Here is a 20,189-nt window from a genome sequence, read left to right on the forward strand (position 1 = left end):
ACCGGGTGGTCCCAGGAGTGTTCCAGCGTGAAAGCAGGGTAGTCAGCAGGCTGTCCCACGCCTGGAGTAAAGGTCAGGGTGGACGGCGGCAGCAGATCAGGATATAACACAGGATTTTTAGAAGGAGCACGAGGGATCTGCTGCCTACTCCATGGACGTCCAGGCCACGCCCCCCCACCTCTGTCCACTTTTTGAACACATTTTCTTCAGTCATTTACCATCACTGAATACTTAGGGGTTAGCTAATACCCATACTGCTTTGGGAGTGTCTAATAATCTCTATTTACCTTAGTACTGTTGACCCCTCACAAGTGGTGCTGCAGCTCTTTCTAGAAACTAAACTTAATCCCTGTACCCACTAATCGATATAATGAGCGATATTGATGATTTTGACACTTCTAAATGATATCGTTCATTATATGACCCAGTGTGTACACCGACAGGCAATACGTGCTCCGTCATCTTTGCATATACAGATGAGGGAGAGCGTAGTTAACAAGGAGTGTAACATGGCCCTTGTTCTTTCTCTCCCCCCTTTACCCCTCCAATCACCTGATCCCCCCCCACGCTATCGCTTCCCCCACTGACACTTGCCGGGACCAGCACCTCAGTGTCACCATCAGTGTAGCAGAGATCGCATAGTGTGTATGGGGTTTTAGTTTTCATAATAAAATGATCACATCTAGTATGTTTTATTTTGTTCTCTTTATCTACTTGTGTGAAATCTGAGGCAGTTTTAGGCCACATTTCAGCAGAAATATAGAAAATCCCGAAGGATTCACAAACTTTCAAGCACCACTCTAGATATCAGGGCCCTCCTAGTTATACTATATGCTTCCAGTGTACGGGGCTCTCACAAACAAATCTCGGGCAGTCCTTGTAGATGCCAAGATGGCACCTGGGTCCTTCCAGCTAGGATGTGATTCCACCAATATTCATGCTGGCTGGGCTTCTACAACAGATTAGACAGGAGGGCCTTCTGGTGGATCTTGCTGATCTGGACCAGCCTCATCGCCCTTGGTGGGTTCTCCTTTAGTGCTTGTTGGCCAATGTTCCTTACAGATTATGGCCAATGTTTCTTACGGACTTCTTTTCTGGGAATACCTTGTTCATCAAGTTCCTTGCCTACTTTGACGACATTGCTCTGTAAAGAGATATCAGGAAGGCTCGATTTCCCCCACCCCAGGCCAATCTTCCAGACGATCATTCATCCTCATAAGCCGGTCACTTTCAGGATTTACCATTGGATCTGGCTAGGTCCCCTGGTGGCGGCGGCACCTGGGCCCGGAGCTGGGTTCCCTAGTGGCGGCAGAGACCGGCATTTAAAAAAAAAAAAATTCAAAATGGCCACAGCTAGCCAATAGCGGCTCGCCGGGTCATCGCTCCGCCCCCTTGAGCTGGCTATGTTACCCAGCGTGTGATAGGAGGCAGGCACTGAGTTCGGCGGCGAAGGTGGAGCAGAGAAGAGCTCCAGAAGACGCCTGGAGGCCCTGGGGGCGGTGGCCATGCAAAAGAGCTTAGGGGCCCGCCACCCCCAGGTGAAGACGCCACAGAAGCCCTGGGGGCGGTGGCCATGCAAAAGAGCTTAGGGGGCTACCGCCATCAGGTGACGACGCCGCAGAAGGGGGGGCGCCTGGGTGAACAAAAGAACACGCAGCTTAATAAAATTTTATAAAACTAGTGTGTTGTGTTTTTATTTTAATATTTTCTTTACATGGGGGCTATTGGTACCAGTGGGCCTTTAATGCCCCACATGCTGGTACCTGTGGTTCTCCCAAGTACCAGCATGTGGGGCAGGCTTGCTGGGACCTGTAGTCCCACTGTAAAGGACAATATTTTTTAAAACGGCTATCAACCCCGCACCCACCGCCCAGGGGTGCGGGGGATAGCCCCGGGCTTCAGCCCAGGCCTGGGGTGCCTTGGAGAGGGGGGACCCCTTTATTTGGGGGGTCCATACCTGGCCAAAAACTCCTGGTCTGGGCTGACTAGTTGGGGGGGGGGGGGGTAATGCTTTGGCCACGGGACCCCGTCAAGCGTGTCCCCTGGCTATGGCATTACATCCTCTGCTAGTGGAGCCTGGTGCTGGTCCCTAAAATATGGGGGACTCCCACCCACTTTGTCCCCCATATTTTGAGAACCAGGGCCAGCTCAAGAGCCAGGTGCTGGTCCCTAAAATACAGGGCACCATCACTCACCCAACCCCCCAGTAGGCCAACCCCCTATTTAAATGAAGCTCCAAACTATACAATCATGCAGCTGATGGATTGTTTGATCGATTGTGAGTAGATTGTGTGTCCAAAAAACAAAGAATTCCGGGGAGCTGAAGGGAAATTGGACACAATCATGATAGTATGATCGATCTTTCTGATGTATGGCCACCTTAAGGTTGTTTAAAATTCTATCTGAATTGTGATATCGTTCTTACAGCGTTTTTGGAGAGAACCGTTATCTTTGTCCTTGGAGCTCTTGGACATAGTTCATGGATTTACATTGACTATACAGCTTGGATTGGACTCAGAGTTTGTTGCTGAGTATAGGGCCAATAGCCCCAACTGACCAATAGCCCCCCAGGTGCTTCAGGGTGGGTTTTCTGTGTCCCCCATGGATCAGAAAGAAAGAGATTTAACAAGATAGGAACATAAATGTAATTTTATATCCATAGGGGACACTGAGCTGTATGCTGGGATGTCCAAATGCAACTCACTCTAATGGTGTGGACACTCCTAAGCAAAGAACCCTTTGCCCGAAGGCAGAGTATTCGGAAGCAATGGTGTCAAAAGCATAAGATCGAAGATATGTGTGGACGCCTTACAGAGTTGTTCCTCAGTGGCACCACAATGGCTTGACAAAAAAAGCAATAATTTATTTGGTGGAATGTGCATTCACCGCATTAGGGCCCAAAATATCAGAAGCCTGGCAAATGGTTAAACAATTCCATCTCATCAGCGCTTGTTTAGATGCAGGCCAACCTCGCTTAAGAAAACCATAGAGAATAAAAAGGGTGTCACATTTGCAGAACTCTTGAGAGCAATTTGCATATATACATAATGACCGAACCACATCCAAAGATGCCTCCCTAGAGAGTTAATAGGATCCCGAAAGGACAGAATTACAATCTCCTGGTTGGTGTGAAGTTAAACCGGCTGTGTCCAAACGTCTACCCAATCAGGGTTGAAAATCGAAAACAAATGTGCTCCCAAATCAGACACCCTCCAGGCAGAGGCTATCACAAGATGAAAACCAGTCTTCCATGTCAGCCATGAAAAGTCCAGAGGTCAATAGTTCAAAAAGCAGTGATTTAAGAACCCGAACAACCAAAATCCTGTTCGTAGCCCAGCGAGAAGGTTAAATGCCGCTCTGCCGAACGCATTACACCCCCCCCCCACGCCATGCAAACTTTTGTGCAGGGCTGCGATCAGCTGTGTATCGGTTTCCTAGCTCCCGCACTTTCTTAGTAATTTCAGCCCTCTGTTAAACAGTCAGGTACTGGATGTAATCTTCAATGCCTAAATAAAACATGAAATGTAATAGGTTGGTGGTAGGTAAGTCAGTTCTATTTATATAGCGCACTTTCTCCAACAGGACTCAAGTCGCTTTACAGACATTAAAAATAACAATGCACATACTGTAATACAAAGGGTTATCAGTACAAGGAACAAGTAACAATGGCAGTACAGATATACATCACACATATACATCACATGTACAGATATGCACTAGATGCATTCTAAAAAGGGACACGGACATGGGGAACATATAATTACTGAGCTGTGCAGCACCCAGACAGCCATTCAGCGGCGCCACATGGTGATTGCACCAGCCAGTACTGTACATATAGAACACACTAGAACAGTACAGGGTCCACAGAACTAGACATAACACAATTAAAGTACAATTCTTAGTACACAATACAGCCGAGATATAAGGAAGTGAATGAGAATAGATGCAGGTATAGATTGTAGGTAAGTAAGAGAGCTGTAGTTGAAATGCAAGAAGAGTGCTGTGAGAACAGAAGGGAAGAGGACCCTGCTCTAAGGAGCTTACAATCTAGAAGGAGGGGGAGACAGACAGGTGACATGACGTGCAGGTAAGGAGACCTGAAGGCAAGAAGAGAGCATGGCAGGGATAGTCAGGATATGAGGCAGCAGGTAGAGAGAATGGACAAAGCAGTCCTCTTCCTATACTCATCTCCCACCTCCACCTGCACCCTTGAACCTATCAGCCCTTCACTGTCGCCCATGCCACAACACCCCCTGGCTAGGGGGCAGAGAGCATGCAGAGTAAATAGGTATAGCACGGGATTGAGGAACCATGGCTGTGGTACCGCAGTATAGTTCAGAAAGATAGTGTCAGAATAAAGAAAATAAAAATAAATGCAGAGTTAGGGTAAGTAGTGTGAGAAGCAGGTGTAGAGGGACATATACAATGGACAGAGAACTGATGTGGAATCTAGCACACTGAAATGGTTACAGAGAAAATGTGAGTAGTTATATTAGGGTGTGCAGACTGTTGGTGTAGCTGGATCAGGTGACTCACTGAAGAATGGTCTGTCCTTCTGTTCATCTCCAGTGTATCTCCAAAGTTATATTAATATGAAATACTTAACACTAAAAATACTTTACAGCTACGAATGCTATACAGCCAGAAGGCTATGCAGCCTAAAATACACTGATTAAACAGCTATCCACATGCTCAAAGGTGTGCTCAATATCAGACCACTGCCCCCTCTACTACAAAGAGATTTCCTGCTTGGTTACAGACTGCAGCAGAAATAAAAAATATTCTAAGTTCCGTTTACCCAATAAACTTCAATAATTGTGTGGAATATACTACATAGAAAGTTTTCAGCTGAAAATGTTCAGTTCTGTTTACCCAATAAACTTCAATAAGTGTGTGGAAGTGGTGTTTGGGATGTTTTTATTTTCTTATTTACTATTTTTAAATATTCTTTAATTTTTATACTTGTATAAACTTTGCTTGTATGTTTTTGGTTATGTTTATTATAGCAATATAACAAACAAATTACGGACTTAAAGCAGCCTGCTGTAATTCACAATCCCAAGAAGATAAAAGCAGGATTACCTTCTGGACCTGTTTTCTTGATCCCAGAATTTTGCAGTTTAACAGGTATGCTTTGATTGCAGTTTATTTTACTCATTTAGGTTTAAATTTACTAAAGCATTTAAATCAAATGTGGGAGCATTGCCTATAGCAACCAATCATATTCTGCTTATAAGATTTTAGCCAATATTGGCGTTTCATTTAAGATGGGATGTTGCTATGGGCAACCAATCAGAAACTATTATCTTCTAGAATGTGCTAAATAAATAAAAAGTATAATGTGATTGGTTGCCCATAGCAACATCCCAATTGAAATTTTAGTTCATTTCCCCCCTAGAATCTAGTTGCACCATTGTTCATTCTTAGAAGCTTCATTATATATATAAAAGAAACTAGTCAGCGGCACTCGACTCCCCTCCTGATGCTACATATATATAAAATTTATATATAAACCCTTTTGAACGTTGATAGCAGTATGGCTAAGAAACTCTTACTGGTAGCATTTACAAGTTAATAAGAGTATGCATTTGATTACTTTCTTTGTGATCAGAAGCTCAATATAATGCATTTACATAGGGGAAATAGTCATGCTTTACTGAATACAGTAAAAAGATGCAGTGTTACTGTAACAGTAATGAAATCAGTTCTAACTGAAGCTCAACATGCTACATGTGCTCATCAGTAGCTTAGTAAAAGATCTGCAAAGCACAATACACATTATGTGGGACCGGTATGGGATCCCGGCGGTCAGAATCCTGTCGGCTGAAATACAGACCCCGGGATTCCGACCACCACAATCCCGAAATGCGGCGAGCGAAACGCCGCCCCTTGCAGGCCCGTTGCCTCGCTGTGCTCGGCACGCTAATTTATTCTCCCTATTTCTCTTTCAATGGTCCTGGTGACACAGCTCAACACTGGGATGTAGGAGGGTCCGAAGGAGCCAGGCACCTATCCTAAAGCTTTAGAGGGTAGGCTCCTCCCCTACTGCATCCCTGGACTCTTCAGTTCGTGTTAGGTGCCCACTGGAGTGGGTGCTATTCTAAAGGGCTGCAGGAGCAGCCGAAGAATTAGAGTAGTTAGGGAATTTTTATTGTTTTATTAACTTTTACCCTAGCTAGGTAGGCACAGTGTGAGGATTCTCATAATGAATCCTCACACTGCTAGCGCAGCAGGAGCTGACAGAAGCGCGTCCTGTCAGCTCACTGTGCACAGGGGAGACGCTGTCTGGTCTCCCTGTGCAGCGCTTACAGTCTCTTCTAAGAGGCTGCCTGGGCTCCGGAGTACCCTGAAACCGGCTCCACATTTAGGTGAAGATCATGGGGGACAGGCGCTCCGTGATGGCGGCGGCCATTTTATGCGGAGCTTACACGCTGAGCTCCTATATGAGAGGACAGCAGCGTTGTGACAGGCATGTTCCAAGTGATCCCCAGTCGAGGGGGAGACACTGGAACTAGGAAATCCTAACTTAAGGAGCGGCTGGCTGGGGGTGGTTGGCGCCAAAAGGTCACGGACCCCGCAGCAGCAGGGACTTGTGGTCTCTTCCTTCACTCTGACTTTGGCGCCTATCAGAACGCTTGCAGCGGAGCTGAGCTGGCTTACTGATCCTGGCAGAGTGACTTGGATTTCCTGGGCATCGCTTCCCCGCAGTTGAAACCAACAGACAGCTAAGTGACTGGGTGCATTGCCTCTGTATAAACGCTTGTACATTGTTTGCACTGTGTATACTGATAGATATACATTTATCACTTACATCATGTCTGAGCATCAGGCTGTGGTTTTGGGGGAGGGAGCCCTTAGTGCACTGAGCGCGTGCAATGTTTGCACACAAAAGTTTGTCCCTGAGCAGATGGCCAAGGGGGGCTTATGTATTACTTGCGCTGATGTGAGACCCATGGGCAGTGAACCCCATAGGGCAGAGCAGATGGAACCTGCGTGGGCCAGGGCCCTAGGCAGGTCAGTAAACGCTTTGGTGCAGCTTTTGGACAGGCAGAGTGATGGGCTGGTAGAATCACAGAGACCTATGCCATCATCTCAGCAGTCGTCTGGCTCCTTGCCTCTTACCCAGACAGATCCTGCGCTGATTCAGGTGATGCAGGATACTGCTAAGGGGATCAACAGGTTCAGTGAAATGCTGGACAAAATGGATGATGTTGCAGGGACCCCTAGAAGGTCTTATGCTATGCCTACTGTGGTAGATGAGGAGGAGGGAGAGTATACTGACAACCCCTGGGATCAGGGTGATGATTTGGAAGAGACCTCTGCTGCTGGTATAGAGGATCTCATTGTAGCTGTGAAGCAGGCTTTAAAGCTGTCTGTGGAGGATAAGACTCCTGTTAAAGGTGTTTTTAAGCGACAGCGGAAGGAGGCTGTTACTTGTCCTTCAGATGAGGGGTTACAGGAATTGTTAGAAGGGGCTTGGAAAACTCCTGATAAGAGGCTACAGATGCCTAAGCGATTCCTTAGTCTGTACCCCATGCCAGAGTCTCATGCGGAGTTTTGGGAAAAGGTCCCAGTTGTGGACGCTTCAGTGGCACCAAGGCTACTGTATTACCAGTACAGGGCGGTGCAGCTTTCAAAGATTCTGTGGATAAAAAGCTGGAGGGTAACCTCAAGGCTATCTTTGAAGGGGTGGGGTTTACCTTACGGCCCCTTATTGCTTCAGCCTGGGTCTCTAAGGCCATGATAGAGTGGGCTGGTGATTTATGCACCATGCTGCAGGCTGATCCTGGTGCGTTACTGCTTGCAGAAAAGATTAAGGCTGCTGCAGAATATGCAGTGGAAGCAGAGGAGGAAGCTATTAAAATGGCGACCAGAGTGTCCACAGTCTCCATTAATGCCAGGAGAGTGCTTTGGCTTAAAGCCTGGGAAGCAGACAATGAGTCCAAGAAGGCTTTGGAAACATTAGCCTTCAAAGGAAAGGTACTCTTTGGTACTGAATTAGAGGAGATTATAAAACAGGCCACGGGCGGCAAAAGTACATTCCTGCCGGCCTCCTCAGCAAAGCAGACGTCCAGATTTTCTGCCTTTAGGCCGTCCTTTCGGCCCTCCCCTAGAGGTGGTGCGTCCTTTCGAGGACAGTCTTTCAGGGGAAGGTTTCAGTCCTCTAGAGGAAAGACACAAAAGTCCAAATTTGGCTCTTTTCACAAAATCCCTTTCAGAGGGCCGCCTCCGAAGAGGTTCATCCCCACATCCTTGCCAAAGCTGGCGCTTCTTCGCACAGCTCTTATGAGAGCGGCTCATTACCTGTTGGAAAAAGGGGTGGTTACTCCAGTCCCCAGGGCAGAGTGGAAAAAAGGCTTTTACTCCACGCTGTTCCTGGTGCCCAAACCAGACGGGTCTTTCAGACCAATACTAAATTTGAAATCCCTAAATGTTCATCTTTGGGTAGACCACTTCAAAATGGAGTCTTTACGGTCAGTACTCCTGAGTCTGGACCAGGGGGAATTTTTGGCGTCCATGGATGTCCAGGACGCATATCTGCACGTTCCTATACACCCGGAACATCAGACCTTGCTGAGGTTTGCCATAGGAGACCTGCATTTACAATTCCGGGCGTTACCCTTTGGGCTAGCAACCGCGCCAAGGGTATTCACAAAGATAATGTCAGTAATGGCGGCGGGGCTGAGGCTCAGGGGAATCACAGTAATACCCTATTTGGACGATCTCCTGTTCAAAGCAGAGTCAGCTACCATGCTTCAGAGGCACTTGACAGAGGCCATCAGTTTTTTGCAGGCTCACGGCTGGATTTTAAATTTGCAAAAATCTCAGTTAGTACCATCACAGAGGCTCCAATTCTTGGGAGTCATACTGGATACCCATCTACATCGGGTATTTCTCCCGGAGGAAAAGGCCAGGGACCTGGTCACCTTAGTCCACGAGATTCTCAGGGCTCGGAGCATTTCGGTTTGGAGGTGCCTCAAGCTCCTGGGGAAGATGGTGGCGTCATTCGAGACGCTTCAATTTGCCAGGTTCCACTCTCGGAAGTTCCAATGGAACATTTTGTCAGCATGGTCAGGAAACACTCTGACCATGAAGTCCGAGATGATAGTGCTGTCTTTGGACGCTCGAGACACCTTGAAATGGTGGACAGAAGTAGACTCTCTTCAGTGGGGTCGGTCATTACAGACCTGGGACTGGTTGGTAGTAACTACCGATGCCAGCCTCAGGGGTTGGGGAGCAGTAGTCCTGGATCTCAGGCTACAGGGCCTGTGGACGGCAGAGGAATCAGCGTTACCAATCAACATCTTGGAGCTGAGAGCTGTCTGGAAAGTGATTTCCTTGGCAGGAGACAGATTAAGGAACCTCCCTTTGAGGATTCAGACCGACAATGCCACAGCTGTGGCGTATCTGAATCACCAGGGAGGTACGCGCAGCAAATTGGCCATGTGGGAGGTCTCCAGAATCTTCCTATGGGCGGAACAGAATGTTCCAGCTGTATCGGCTATTTTCATTCCAGGAGTAGAGAATATAGAAGCCGACTTCCTGAGCAGGGAGGAGCTCAAGGAAGGGGAATGGAGCCTACACCCGCAGGTGTTTCAACAGATCACTTGGAAATGGGGAACCCCGGATGTGGACCTGATGGCATCCAGGTTCAATCATCAGGTGCCCAGGTTCTATTCCAGAATGAGGGATCCACTAGCGGAGGCAGTGGATGCCATGACTTCTCAATGGCAGGGGGATCTTCTTTATGCATTTCCTCCAGTACCAATGTTAGCAAGACTTTTGAAAAGAATACAGGACCAGAAGGTTCCGGTGATTCTTGTGGCCCCAGATTGGCCAAGGAGGTCCTGGTACTCCAGGCTTCAGAGGTTGTCTGTGGACTCGTGGCGTCTGCCTCTGAGACCAGATCTGCTAAGACAGGGCCCATTCAATCACCTGGATTCCGATCGATTGATTTTGACGGCCTGGCTATTAAAGCCGCCATTTTGAAAAGAAAAGGATTTTCTGAGGCAGTAGTACAGACTATGATTAAAGCCAGGAAGGCTGTATCCTCGGCAAATTATTATAGAGTCTGGAAAACGTACATCAGATGGTGTGAGAGGCGAAAGGCTCACACATCTCACTTCAAGTTAGCAAGAATGTTGGAGTTCTTACAAGATGGTTTTTCATCAGGCCTAAGCCTTCAATCATTGAAGGTACAGATTTCGGCCTTGTCCATCTATTTCCAAAAAAGGATAGCCATTTTGCCGGAGATTCAAACCTTTTTACAAGGGGTATCTAGATTGAAACCCCCTTACAAGCAACCAGTAGCGCCTTGGGACCTGTCACTGGTTTTGGATTGCCTTCAGAAGGCACCTTTTGAACCTTTAAGGTCGGCGGACTTTAAGTTTCTCACGTGGAAGCTAGTGTTTTTGTTAGCAGTAGCATCTGCTAAAAGAGTATCAGAGTTGGGAGCCTTGTCATGTAAATCTCCCTTCTTAATTTTTCATGATGACAGGGCGGTTCTGAGAACAGTGCCTCAATTTTTACCGAAGGTAGTCTCTGCCTTCCATTTAAATCAGGAGATAGTTCTACCTGTGTTTCAACCCTCAGAGGGTTCTAAGAAAAGGGACAAGTTGAAGACTTTGGATGTTGTGCGTGCCTTACGCATATATGTGGACAGAGTGAAGAGTGTCAGAAAGACTGACACATTGTTGGTATTGTATGACGTACATAAAATTGGTTGGCCTGCATCTAAGCAGACTATTGCTAGGTGGTTGCGATCTGTGATAGCATTTGCATACACCAAAGCGGGTAGGCCTGTACCGGCCAGAATTAATGCGCATACCACCAGGTCTGTTGCCACCTCTTGGGCGGTTCGACATGGGGCCACAGCTGAGCAGGTTTGCAGAGCTGCCACTTGGTCATCTGTTCACACATTTGCCAAATTCTATAGATTCCATGAGTTCGCGTCGGAGGACGCATCATTTGGGCGAGCAGTGCTGAGAGCTGCAGACCTGAGCGTACCCTCCCAAAGGACCGGCTCTGGAACGTCCCAGTGTTGAGCTGTGTCACCAGGACCATTGAAAGAGAAAAAGGGATTTTTGTAAGAACTTACCGTTCGAATCCCTTTCTCTGATATGGTCCTGGTGACACAGCGATCCCTCCCTTACGCTCAGTAAGTATGCCAGAATTTTCATGATGTTCATGTTAAAATGGTTAAAAGTTAACAGTTACTGTTATAAGATGTGCATTTAATATGTGCAGGCGTTTGTACTGAGTTAATGTATTCCAGTGGCTTTGAAAGATTGAACTGAAGAGTCCAGGGATGCAGTAGGGGAGGAGCCTACCCTCTAAAGCTTTAGGATAGGTGCCTGGCTCCTTCGGACCCTCCTACATCCCAGTGTTGAGCTGTGTCACCAGGACCATATCAGAGAAAGGGATTCGAACGGTAAGTTCTTACAAAAATCCCTTTATAGCTGTTGTGGACACCCACAGAGGAAGAATATGTCAGGATTGTAGCGGTAGGGATCCTGGCGTCAGTATTTCGACCGCCGGGATTTTGAATGGGTCCCCCTTATGTGATTATTACTATATAAACCCTATTTCTCTTGCCATATTGATTTGACAGCATGGGAAAAGATAAGACGCAAGTTACATAAGATGTTGGCTGTCCTAGGTGCCATGTGATGCCATTTAGAATCCCATTTACTCTATGGAAGTAAATAACTGTGTTGAGCCATCTTTAGCAACTGTGATGGGTTCTCTCTATTATCATTTGTTAATTGTGTACAACTACATTTAGTGTTCACTCTAGGCTTTTTAAGCAGGGTACTGTGCCCTGCCCGGTTTTTTTAGAGGGCAATATGCGCCCTGCTAGAATAGCTTGCTGTCTGACCCCGCCGGTACATTTGGGGGAATCCCAGCACAGCTGTAGATGCAGGGCCCGCCCCCGTACATACTTGGCATGGGACAGTGAGGTACTTGGCCCAACAGTGAGGTCGGCAGGCCCAGCCAGCCCCCCCCCCCCCACTCATTCTGCTCCCTGCCCCGATCCTAAAAGGATTACTATACATTTGTCTTTGGTTGTAATATGTTTTTTATTCGGGATATTCATTTTTCAAGATATCTTATGGCTTTTTTTTTCCTTTTGTCACTTCATGTACTGAAAGGTTTAACTGATAAAATGCGAAGTGATTTTACTGTAATGAAAGATCTAGCAATACACACCAGGCTAGCACCAGATCAGAGAGAACAACAACTGGGGAGGTTTTTGAACAATATTCACAAGTAAGTAATATTTTCTTGATCTTCTGTTTTAATGTGTAAGACAGTGGTTCGCAAACTGTGCCGTGGCACACTGAGATGGCTCAGGGAACTTGTTGGTGTGCCTTGTGTTGGTACTCCAGGATCAATTCAAATAAAGTATGGTCATTTTAATAGGTAAAACCAGTGCTTGTGACTGACAATCATAAAATATGTTGACAAAGAGAAGTGAAAACTGTTCATCACAACATAACAGAATCTATTGGTGACGTATAGACCCAATTTACTTAAGTTAGTATTTTTTAAGAATTTTTCAATAATAAAGTCTTGAACAGGTGTTGTGAATTAAACCCGGAGACTCTAGGGTGCCTTGATTCACAAAAACTTGGGAACCACTGGTTTAAGGTTTTTCTCTGTGTTACTATAAGAAAACACTTTAGAAATCACTTATACTGTATGTTGTGTCTCTGTTTTTATGAATAGTTGTCATTTTTGTTTGAATAACATTCTTTATACTTGTGTGTCATATATATGTGCTACTCCAAACTTTTTTGGTGTTTTTTTTTCCTGCATTTAAACGCCCTTGAGTGGTGAGTTTTGCTGGGGCAGGACAAACCTACCAGGGACGTCGTCACATTCAGCAGTGACGTCGGTGGCAGGCTGGGGGATGTTCGCGGCGGCTCGGGAGGATGTACTCCTGGACACCACTGGCGCGCACCTATTCTATATTAGTGGTATGCCCGCTGCGGCAGCGCAGCTGAGCCCGTAAAATTTTCGGGCATACCACCCAAGGGGTTAATGCATACTAGTAACACATTGGGCATAAATAAACTTGAAACTGGTTTTGTTTTGCATGTGATTTTTTTCTTACACTTGCTCCATCGTAGTGCATATTAAGAGCAGTTGGTAACTTAAATTTATCTTTCAATGGGAGCACATTATAAATACAAAAAAGAAATACAAGGCTTGACAAAGCACACAAAGTCTAGATCAAGATTGTTCCTAAAAATTGATCCATGGCACCCTAGCTGCGGGGGAATCCTACCCTGTGTCAATCAGGAATTTTTCCGCCCTCTCATTTGATCTACAGTATGATGTAATTCTGTTCTCAGGGGAGCAGGCTTGGTTTAAGATGCAGCCTAGAACTCTGGGTGTGGTAAAGATCACAGACCATATCTAGGTCTACATGCACAATGTCGACATTGACAAAATATTGAAATGCAAAAGGTTGACTTTTAAATAGTATGACCCTTATTCTACATGGTACCAGCTATGTGGCAATGTAATGTCATATATATATATATATATATATATATATATATATATATATATATATATATATATATATATATATATATATATATAGATCTTTAGAAAAACAGCACTCCATGTAGGCTATGTCAATAGTTGGTGCAGGGTCCGACAGGAATATATATATACAAAACAGAAAGACATTTGCTATGCCATAAGCAAGATCCAGACAATGGTCAAACATAAGTGGTCAGAGGCACATGCACTTGTTCAGAATTGTATGCAGGGTTACAGGCAGGGATGGATTTAGTGGTGAGGGTACCGCTAGGCACAACAGTTATGGTCATTCCCCTTGCCTAAGTTATTTTGTTCATCGATTGTCATAAGCCTTCATTTGATGATATCAAATTGAATAGAATAATAATAATAAAAGGCGCTATGACTTATTTGTTTTCAGTATGTATACATATTTACAAATTAGAACAGTTTGCTGGGTCAGTATGTGCATGTCCTACCCGTTTACACGCCATTCAGAATCGCAGATGGTACAGTACAGTGGAAATGGGTGTGGTATAGCTTACAATGTCAGCCAGACAGTCAATAGGTGGACACCAAAAAATAGACATGCATTAGGCAGACAGTGACAAAAGTTAGACATGCATTAGTCAGGCGTAGTGCATCTCAACCATTTGACTGTCGACCATTAGTGGTCGACCATATGACTGTATATTGTAGATCTACTGTTATATACCATTTCCACACATACGGTGTCCATGTACACATATTGATTTTTCATGTCAACATTTTACTTGTGTTGTTAGTTTTGTCAATGTCTGACTAATGCATGTCTAACTTTTGTCAATATCTAACTAATGCATGTCTAACTTTTGGTGTCTACCTATTGACTGTCTAACTAGTCATTGTCTGTCAGCCGTCTGGAACCGTCAATGTCTGACTAATGCAAATTTGCATGAACAACCATATTTGTCTGTTTTCTAGTTTTTAGGAACAGATTGCTTCAATAAATTACCGAAAGAACCGGCCACTATCACTTAGTGTGAAGTAAAGCAGCCACTAGGAATGAGATAGTCCGTACCAAAAAACCCCAAAAATATATAGTGGTGCCGGTGAACACCAAGGAGGAAAACTATAAATAAATGTACATTTTATTACAATTTAAAACACAATCATTCAAATAGCCACATCTCACATGTAAATTATTGCCTGGAATTAGGGGGATATTCAATCCCCGGCGAGCATCTCCCGCCGGGGAGATGCTCGCCGGGCCCTATTCAATGCTGTCTTCCCCGACAGCATTGAGCAGGGTATCTCGGCAGAACGAGCCCGACATCACAAGCTGACGGGCTCGTTCTGCCGAGAACAGCCAGGAATTGTCGAGCTGCCGGCTGCAGCTTGCCTCTTCCCGGCCGCAGCTCACGGCCACGCTCAGCAGGCGGGACATTGAATCCCGCCTGCATAGTCTCGGTCAAGCTGACGAGAACGGGACTGGGTCACGGCGGTCGAGCAAGCTCGACTGCCGTGACCCTCAGATTGAATACCCCCCTCAATGTGCTGCTCTTGACAAATATGTTCCTAAAAGGTCAACACATGAAGCCAGTGTCCATAGATACTAAATCAGTTCTGATTAGAGGGAAGTTATTCCTTTTATGTATATTTACCACAATTTCAACGCTAGAAGAATTGATCCTTCGTAAGAAAGATTTCAGGTTCCATATCTCTTTAGAACAAGGTCCAATTTGGAGATTCATTTTGAATGTGGACAAGGAAATGGAGACTGGTTTCGGGTTTTCTGCAGATGTCTATTCCAGGTTGTTGGAGTTGTGGGTTATTAAGAGCATTTTGCTGTCTCTATAGCAGCTTTTTCAAAGTTCTTTGATGATGCAATGGCTGCCGCTTTCTCCACAACAAGGACCTTATTCTTATCCATATGCAATGCTGTAAAGATCGCAGCATTGCATGTGCATTAATCACTGCTCCCACAGCCGCCCGCCCCCTCTCGTTTGCTGAGTTTCCCACACGGATGCGAATGAATGTTTTGCATAAACATCCATTCGCAGCCTTGGTTGTGGAGACCAAATAATTTGATGTCAGCAGCCCACCGCCAGCAGCCACATCACTGCCTATTTCTCCTTCGGGAGACATCAGGGGCCACAGCGTTACATTGGGTAGTAAGGAGATGGGAGAGCACCAGCACCCTAGAGGTTAAACTTGAACTGCCTCCCAGGCAGCCGGGCTCCTCCCCTCCTCTACCCCGCCTCCAGGCCAGGAAGCCCAGTTTTTTCGGGTGCTGGCAGGAGCCAGATGCACCTAATAGAGGGGCTGCTATTTAGCAGCCTAACTTGATTTTTTTTATTTTATTTTTCATTTTTCTTTTACACTGACTTGTGTCAGTGACAGAGCAGCAGCACTGGGGGTCTGCACAGACACCTGCGCTGCTGCTCCATCACCCGGGTCCGGAGCTGCATCGCCACTCGAGGGTGGGGACCTGCAGCGGCCCCCGGGCACTGGGGAGCCACAGCCGCCACCGGACGCCGGGGACCTGACAAAGGTAACGCGCTCCCCGCTGGGAGCACGCGCGATTGCGCTTGCTGGGCATTGCGGCTGCAGCAGTTCGGCGGGGGGGACCGCCGACTGCGCTGACAAGCGGACGGCTGGTTCGCCACCCGCTCCCGCTGGACCACCAGGGAAACGGTTTGTGGGCAGCGGCGCCAGGTATGCGGGGCCGCCCGGTAGCGCCGGACCCCTGCCATTTTTACCTGCGCCGCATGTGGACACCTCCCTGGGGGCCATTTGTCAGCAGGGGGAGAAGGCTCCCCCCACATCAGCCTCTCCACCCGGGGACAGTAGGCAGGGAACTGTGTTTATCACACAGAGAGTTCCCGCCACTGAGATCCCTTCCTGCCTGCCTGCGACATGTGAGGAGGGACACGGAGGAGCTCATAGCCACCCGGAGTTCCACTCCTTCACTGCCAGGTCATTTGGGCATGTCCCCCCTGTACCCCTCCTTCGGGAAACTGTACAGTACTGTGCTCTGAAAGGAGCCTTGTGCCATTAATTGCATTGCCCTTGTATGCTGCATTGTTTGTTAACAGTTTAGCTGCCTGTCAGTTTAATCTGTGTTACACTGTACTATATGGCCATGTATTGCTGGTTAGGTCATGCTGACTTAACATGTGTGGAGGGACACAGAGAGCTTATCAAGCCAGTCTGGGGTTCCGCTCCTTCACTGCCTGGGCTCCCCTGTAATAATCTCCTCCAGGAGTCAGGTTACAGAGCAGACAGAGTTCAAACTGTGGGCACAGCAGAGCCAAGTGCAACATTGTATCCTGTGAATTAACACCATCACTGCCTGTCAGGAGCATAAAGAACAGAGCGGATGGTGTAATGGTTAGCATTGCTGCATCACAGTGCAGAGGTCATGGGTTCGATTCCCAACATGACCCAGACTGTGCAGAGTTTATCTACCTGTCAGATACAAGCTGACTGTCAGATGCAGACTGCGTTGTCTGTACCATATAGACTGCCAGTATATCCACTGCACCTGTATATATAACTGCACTGTATGTCTATATCACTGCTTTGTATGTCTATTACAAGCTGGCTCAGATGCATACTGCATTGTCTGTACCGTATAGACTGCCGGTCTATATCACGGCAGCTGTCTATTGTATGTATATCACTGCACTGTCTATATCACTGCATTGTATGTATATCACAGGCTGGCTGTGCACTGTGTAACACTATCACTGCCTGTCAGAAAGGCTGCCTGCCAATGATTGCTATATGTGCCTAGTACTAGCTTACTGCGTACTGTGGGGGCAGCACAGCTCGGGTCGTGGGTTCAATTCCCACTATGACCCTAACTGTGCAGAGTTTGTACGTTCTCTCCGTGTTTTAGTGGGGTTACTCCGTGTACTCCGGTTTCTTCCCACAATGCAAAATTTAAAACAGAAGTATGCTGCGTTAGCCGTACAAATGGGCCAAATGTCTACGCCACCGCAAGGTATACGTAGTACCAGCTTACGGTGTATGGCTTGAACACTATCTCTGTTGGTCAGAGAATACTGTGTTAGCGGTACCATGTAGGCTACCCGCCTATTCTATGGCATTGTATGCCTTCTATACTTGTAGTACATTGTCTTACCTGTGCTTTAGCAGCCGGTTCACAGTGCTATAATACTGCAACGTCTTCCAGGGGTACCAGTCCCAGTGACTCTGGGGCTTCGGCGTGGATGTCTTGTACATCCTGTAATGCTGGCCTATGCCCCCATTACTAGTACAGGACGGCTTATACGCAGGCTGCTACAATGCCTGGGCGATGCCCACAGGTACAGCCTCCTCTAGAAAACAGGAGCCTGCTTGGGCCACGTTCTTTACTCCGTTGCCGGTGCAGCTAGTAGCAGTAGCAGCCTCATCCCTTGGCTGAGTGCTTATCTGCCTCCAGACAAGGTCCCCAGAAATGCCGTCCCCATCCTTGGCGGGTGTAGCTCCCCGCACAGTGGAAGCGCTCTGTACCTGTAGACGCAGATACCCCCGTCATCCAGACTCCTCCGTCAGCAGACACAGAGAGGAGGACACCTGGGATTAGCATTGTCTAGAGGGGACCGTCGACGACGGTATGGAAGATGGGGGGCCTGTGATAAGGTGAATCCCCCCCCACCTCGTCTTGAGGTGCCGACCTTGGTCTCAGCTGTCAAATAGGTCCTTACCTTAAACGACCCCGCTGAGCCGCCTACACCTTTGGGTGTCTCCCTAGGTATATTCTGGGTTTATTCCGTAAATCTGTGAACTCGACTAAGGTCATCAGTTGGGAGATTCCTAACAGGAAGTTTAGCTTGCCATCGGCGGTTTCCCTTCCTTTTACCCCCTTCCACAGGAGGACATAGTCCCCTGGGAGACTGTCCCTAAAGTGGACGCACTCCTGCCCCAGGCATCTGCTTGGGTGGCTAAGGCCTTAGTTGCGTGAGCAACTTCTCTCACAGCGGACGCTGCATAAGGGGTGTCGGAGGAAACCCTGCTGCCTTCTATTGAGTATCAGGTGACACTTTACCTGGGGGTGACGGCTCTGGAAATTACACCAATCGCCTCCAGAGGGTCACCCTCGGCCATAGCTGCACACACATACCAGTGTCTGTGCTCTTGGAAGGCCTGAACTCAAAGTCCCTTTTGAGGGTTCCTTTTTATTTGGGCCAGTGCCAAATATGGGGGCCGGTTTAGATACCATTCGGCAGAGGATATCCCTTCTGGGGGATTGCCATCTGGCTCTACAGTCCAGGATCAGACATCTCTTGTCCCCCTGGCAGGTGTCTGTGCATGCCTGCGTGGGGTCCCTGGGGTTGGTGGATCGGCCTTCGAATTGGCAGAATAGGCTCAGTTCCATACCAACCCTCTACAATACTGTCCAAGGAGCAGCACGGATAGTGTAGTGGTTAACATTACTGCTTCACTGCGCTGAGGTCATGGGTTCGATTCCCACCATGGCCCTAACTGTGCGGAGTTTGTATATTCTCCCCAGACTTGCATGGGTTTACTCCTGGTACTCCGGTTTCCTCCCACAATATCCATGCCCAGAAGTTCGCCTGGTCTCCAGCAGGGCCCCCCTTTCCTGGGGGCTTCTGGACGGGACCTCGCTACTGGAGCCATGCATGCTAGCCTCCCGTGTTTGGGGGGTGGTCACTTCTCAAAGGTCGTTCCAGGGTCTCTGGACCACTCTAGTGGCCCAGCCCTCCATCATCGTCCTCGAACTAAAGACAATCTTCCGGGCAGTCCGCTTGGCGGAACCCTAACTTAGGGGTTGGCCGGTGCAAGTCCAGTCGGACATTGCGACAAGGGTGGCATATGTTAACCACCAGGGTGGCACTAGTTGTCAGCCCACTATGACAGAAGCATCCGGCATCTTTCAGAGATGATCCCTGCTTTTTCAGAAATTTTTATCCTGGTTTTCCAGAATTGGGTGGCGGTCTTCCTCGGCCGTCAGACCTGTGATGCCGACGACTTGACCCTCCTTAGAGTGATGTTTCAGATGCTGGTACAACGGTGGGGCCCAACCGAGGTGGCCTTGACAGCCTCTCGCCATACCCTCAAACCACCACTGTGCGGGTCCTGGTCTTGCGACCCGGAGGGGGGGGCTTGCCTGGTAGACGCCCTGTCCGCTCCGTGGCCGTCCACACTGATGGCGCCTTTCCACCACTTTCCTCCTTTTGCGAATGTCTCGCAAGCTGAAGCCGGAGGGCGGCACATTGATTCTGGTTGCTCCACCTTGGCCCAGACGGATCTGGTTTTCGGATCTGCAGTCAGTAGCCCCTCCTATTCGCTTACCCCTGGACACAGGCATGCTCTCATGGTCCGCCTCTCTCTTTCGGCTTTGAGGCACTTGGCTTTGACAGGGTGGCTGTTGAGACCTCCCGGGTAAGACCCGGCGGGTTTCACTCCACCATGCTCAGGGCGAGGAAACCTCCCTAGATGGGGTGTACCATCGCATATGGAGGGCTTACTTTTCCTGCTGCGAACCCTACGCTTCAGATTCCGGGACTTACTACCTGGCTAGGGTTCTGTCCTACTTGCAGAAGGGTCTGGAGGCTGGGTTGCGTTGATCATCTTTAAAGGTTCGGATTTCAGCCTTGCACATCTTGTTCTGTCGACGGGTGGCCCTGTCGACGGATGTCTGTACA

At 47.7% G+C, this 20,189-nt stretch overlaps 1 protein-coding gene across 1 annotated transcript in view; it reads left to right on the plus strand.

The window, feature by feature from the left end:
• Positions 1-20,189, plus strand: part of LOC146010509 (piwi-like protein 1) — a 187,223-nt gene that overhangs the window by 97,769 nt on the left and 69,265 nt on the right. Inside the window, exons 10-11 of the mRNA XM_083151290.1 lie at positions 5,007-5,127; positions 12,153-12,270. Coding sequence (XP_083007416.1) covers positions 5,007-5,127; positions 12,153-12,270 — 239 coding nt within the window. The remainder of the gene's footprint in view (positions 1-5,006; positions 5,128-12,152; positions 12,271-20,189) is intronic.

Source organism: Crinia signifera, chromosome 1 (genome assembly GCF_055691185.1).
Source record: "Crinia signifera chromosome 1, ASM5569118v1, whole genome shotgun sequence".
NCBI lineage: Eukaryota > Metazoa > Chordata > Amphibia > Anura > Myobatrachidae > Crinia > Crinia signifera.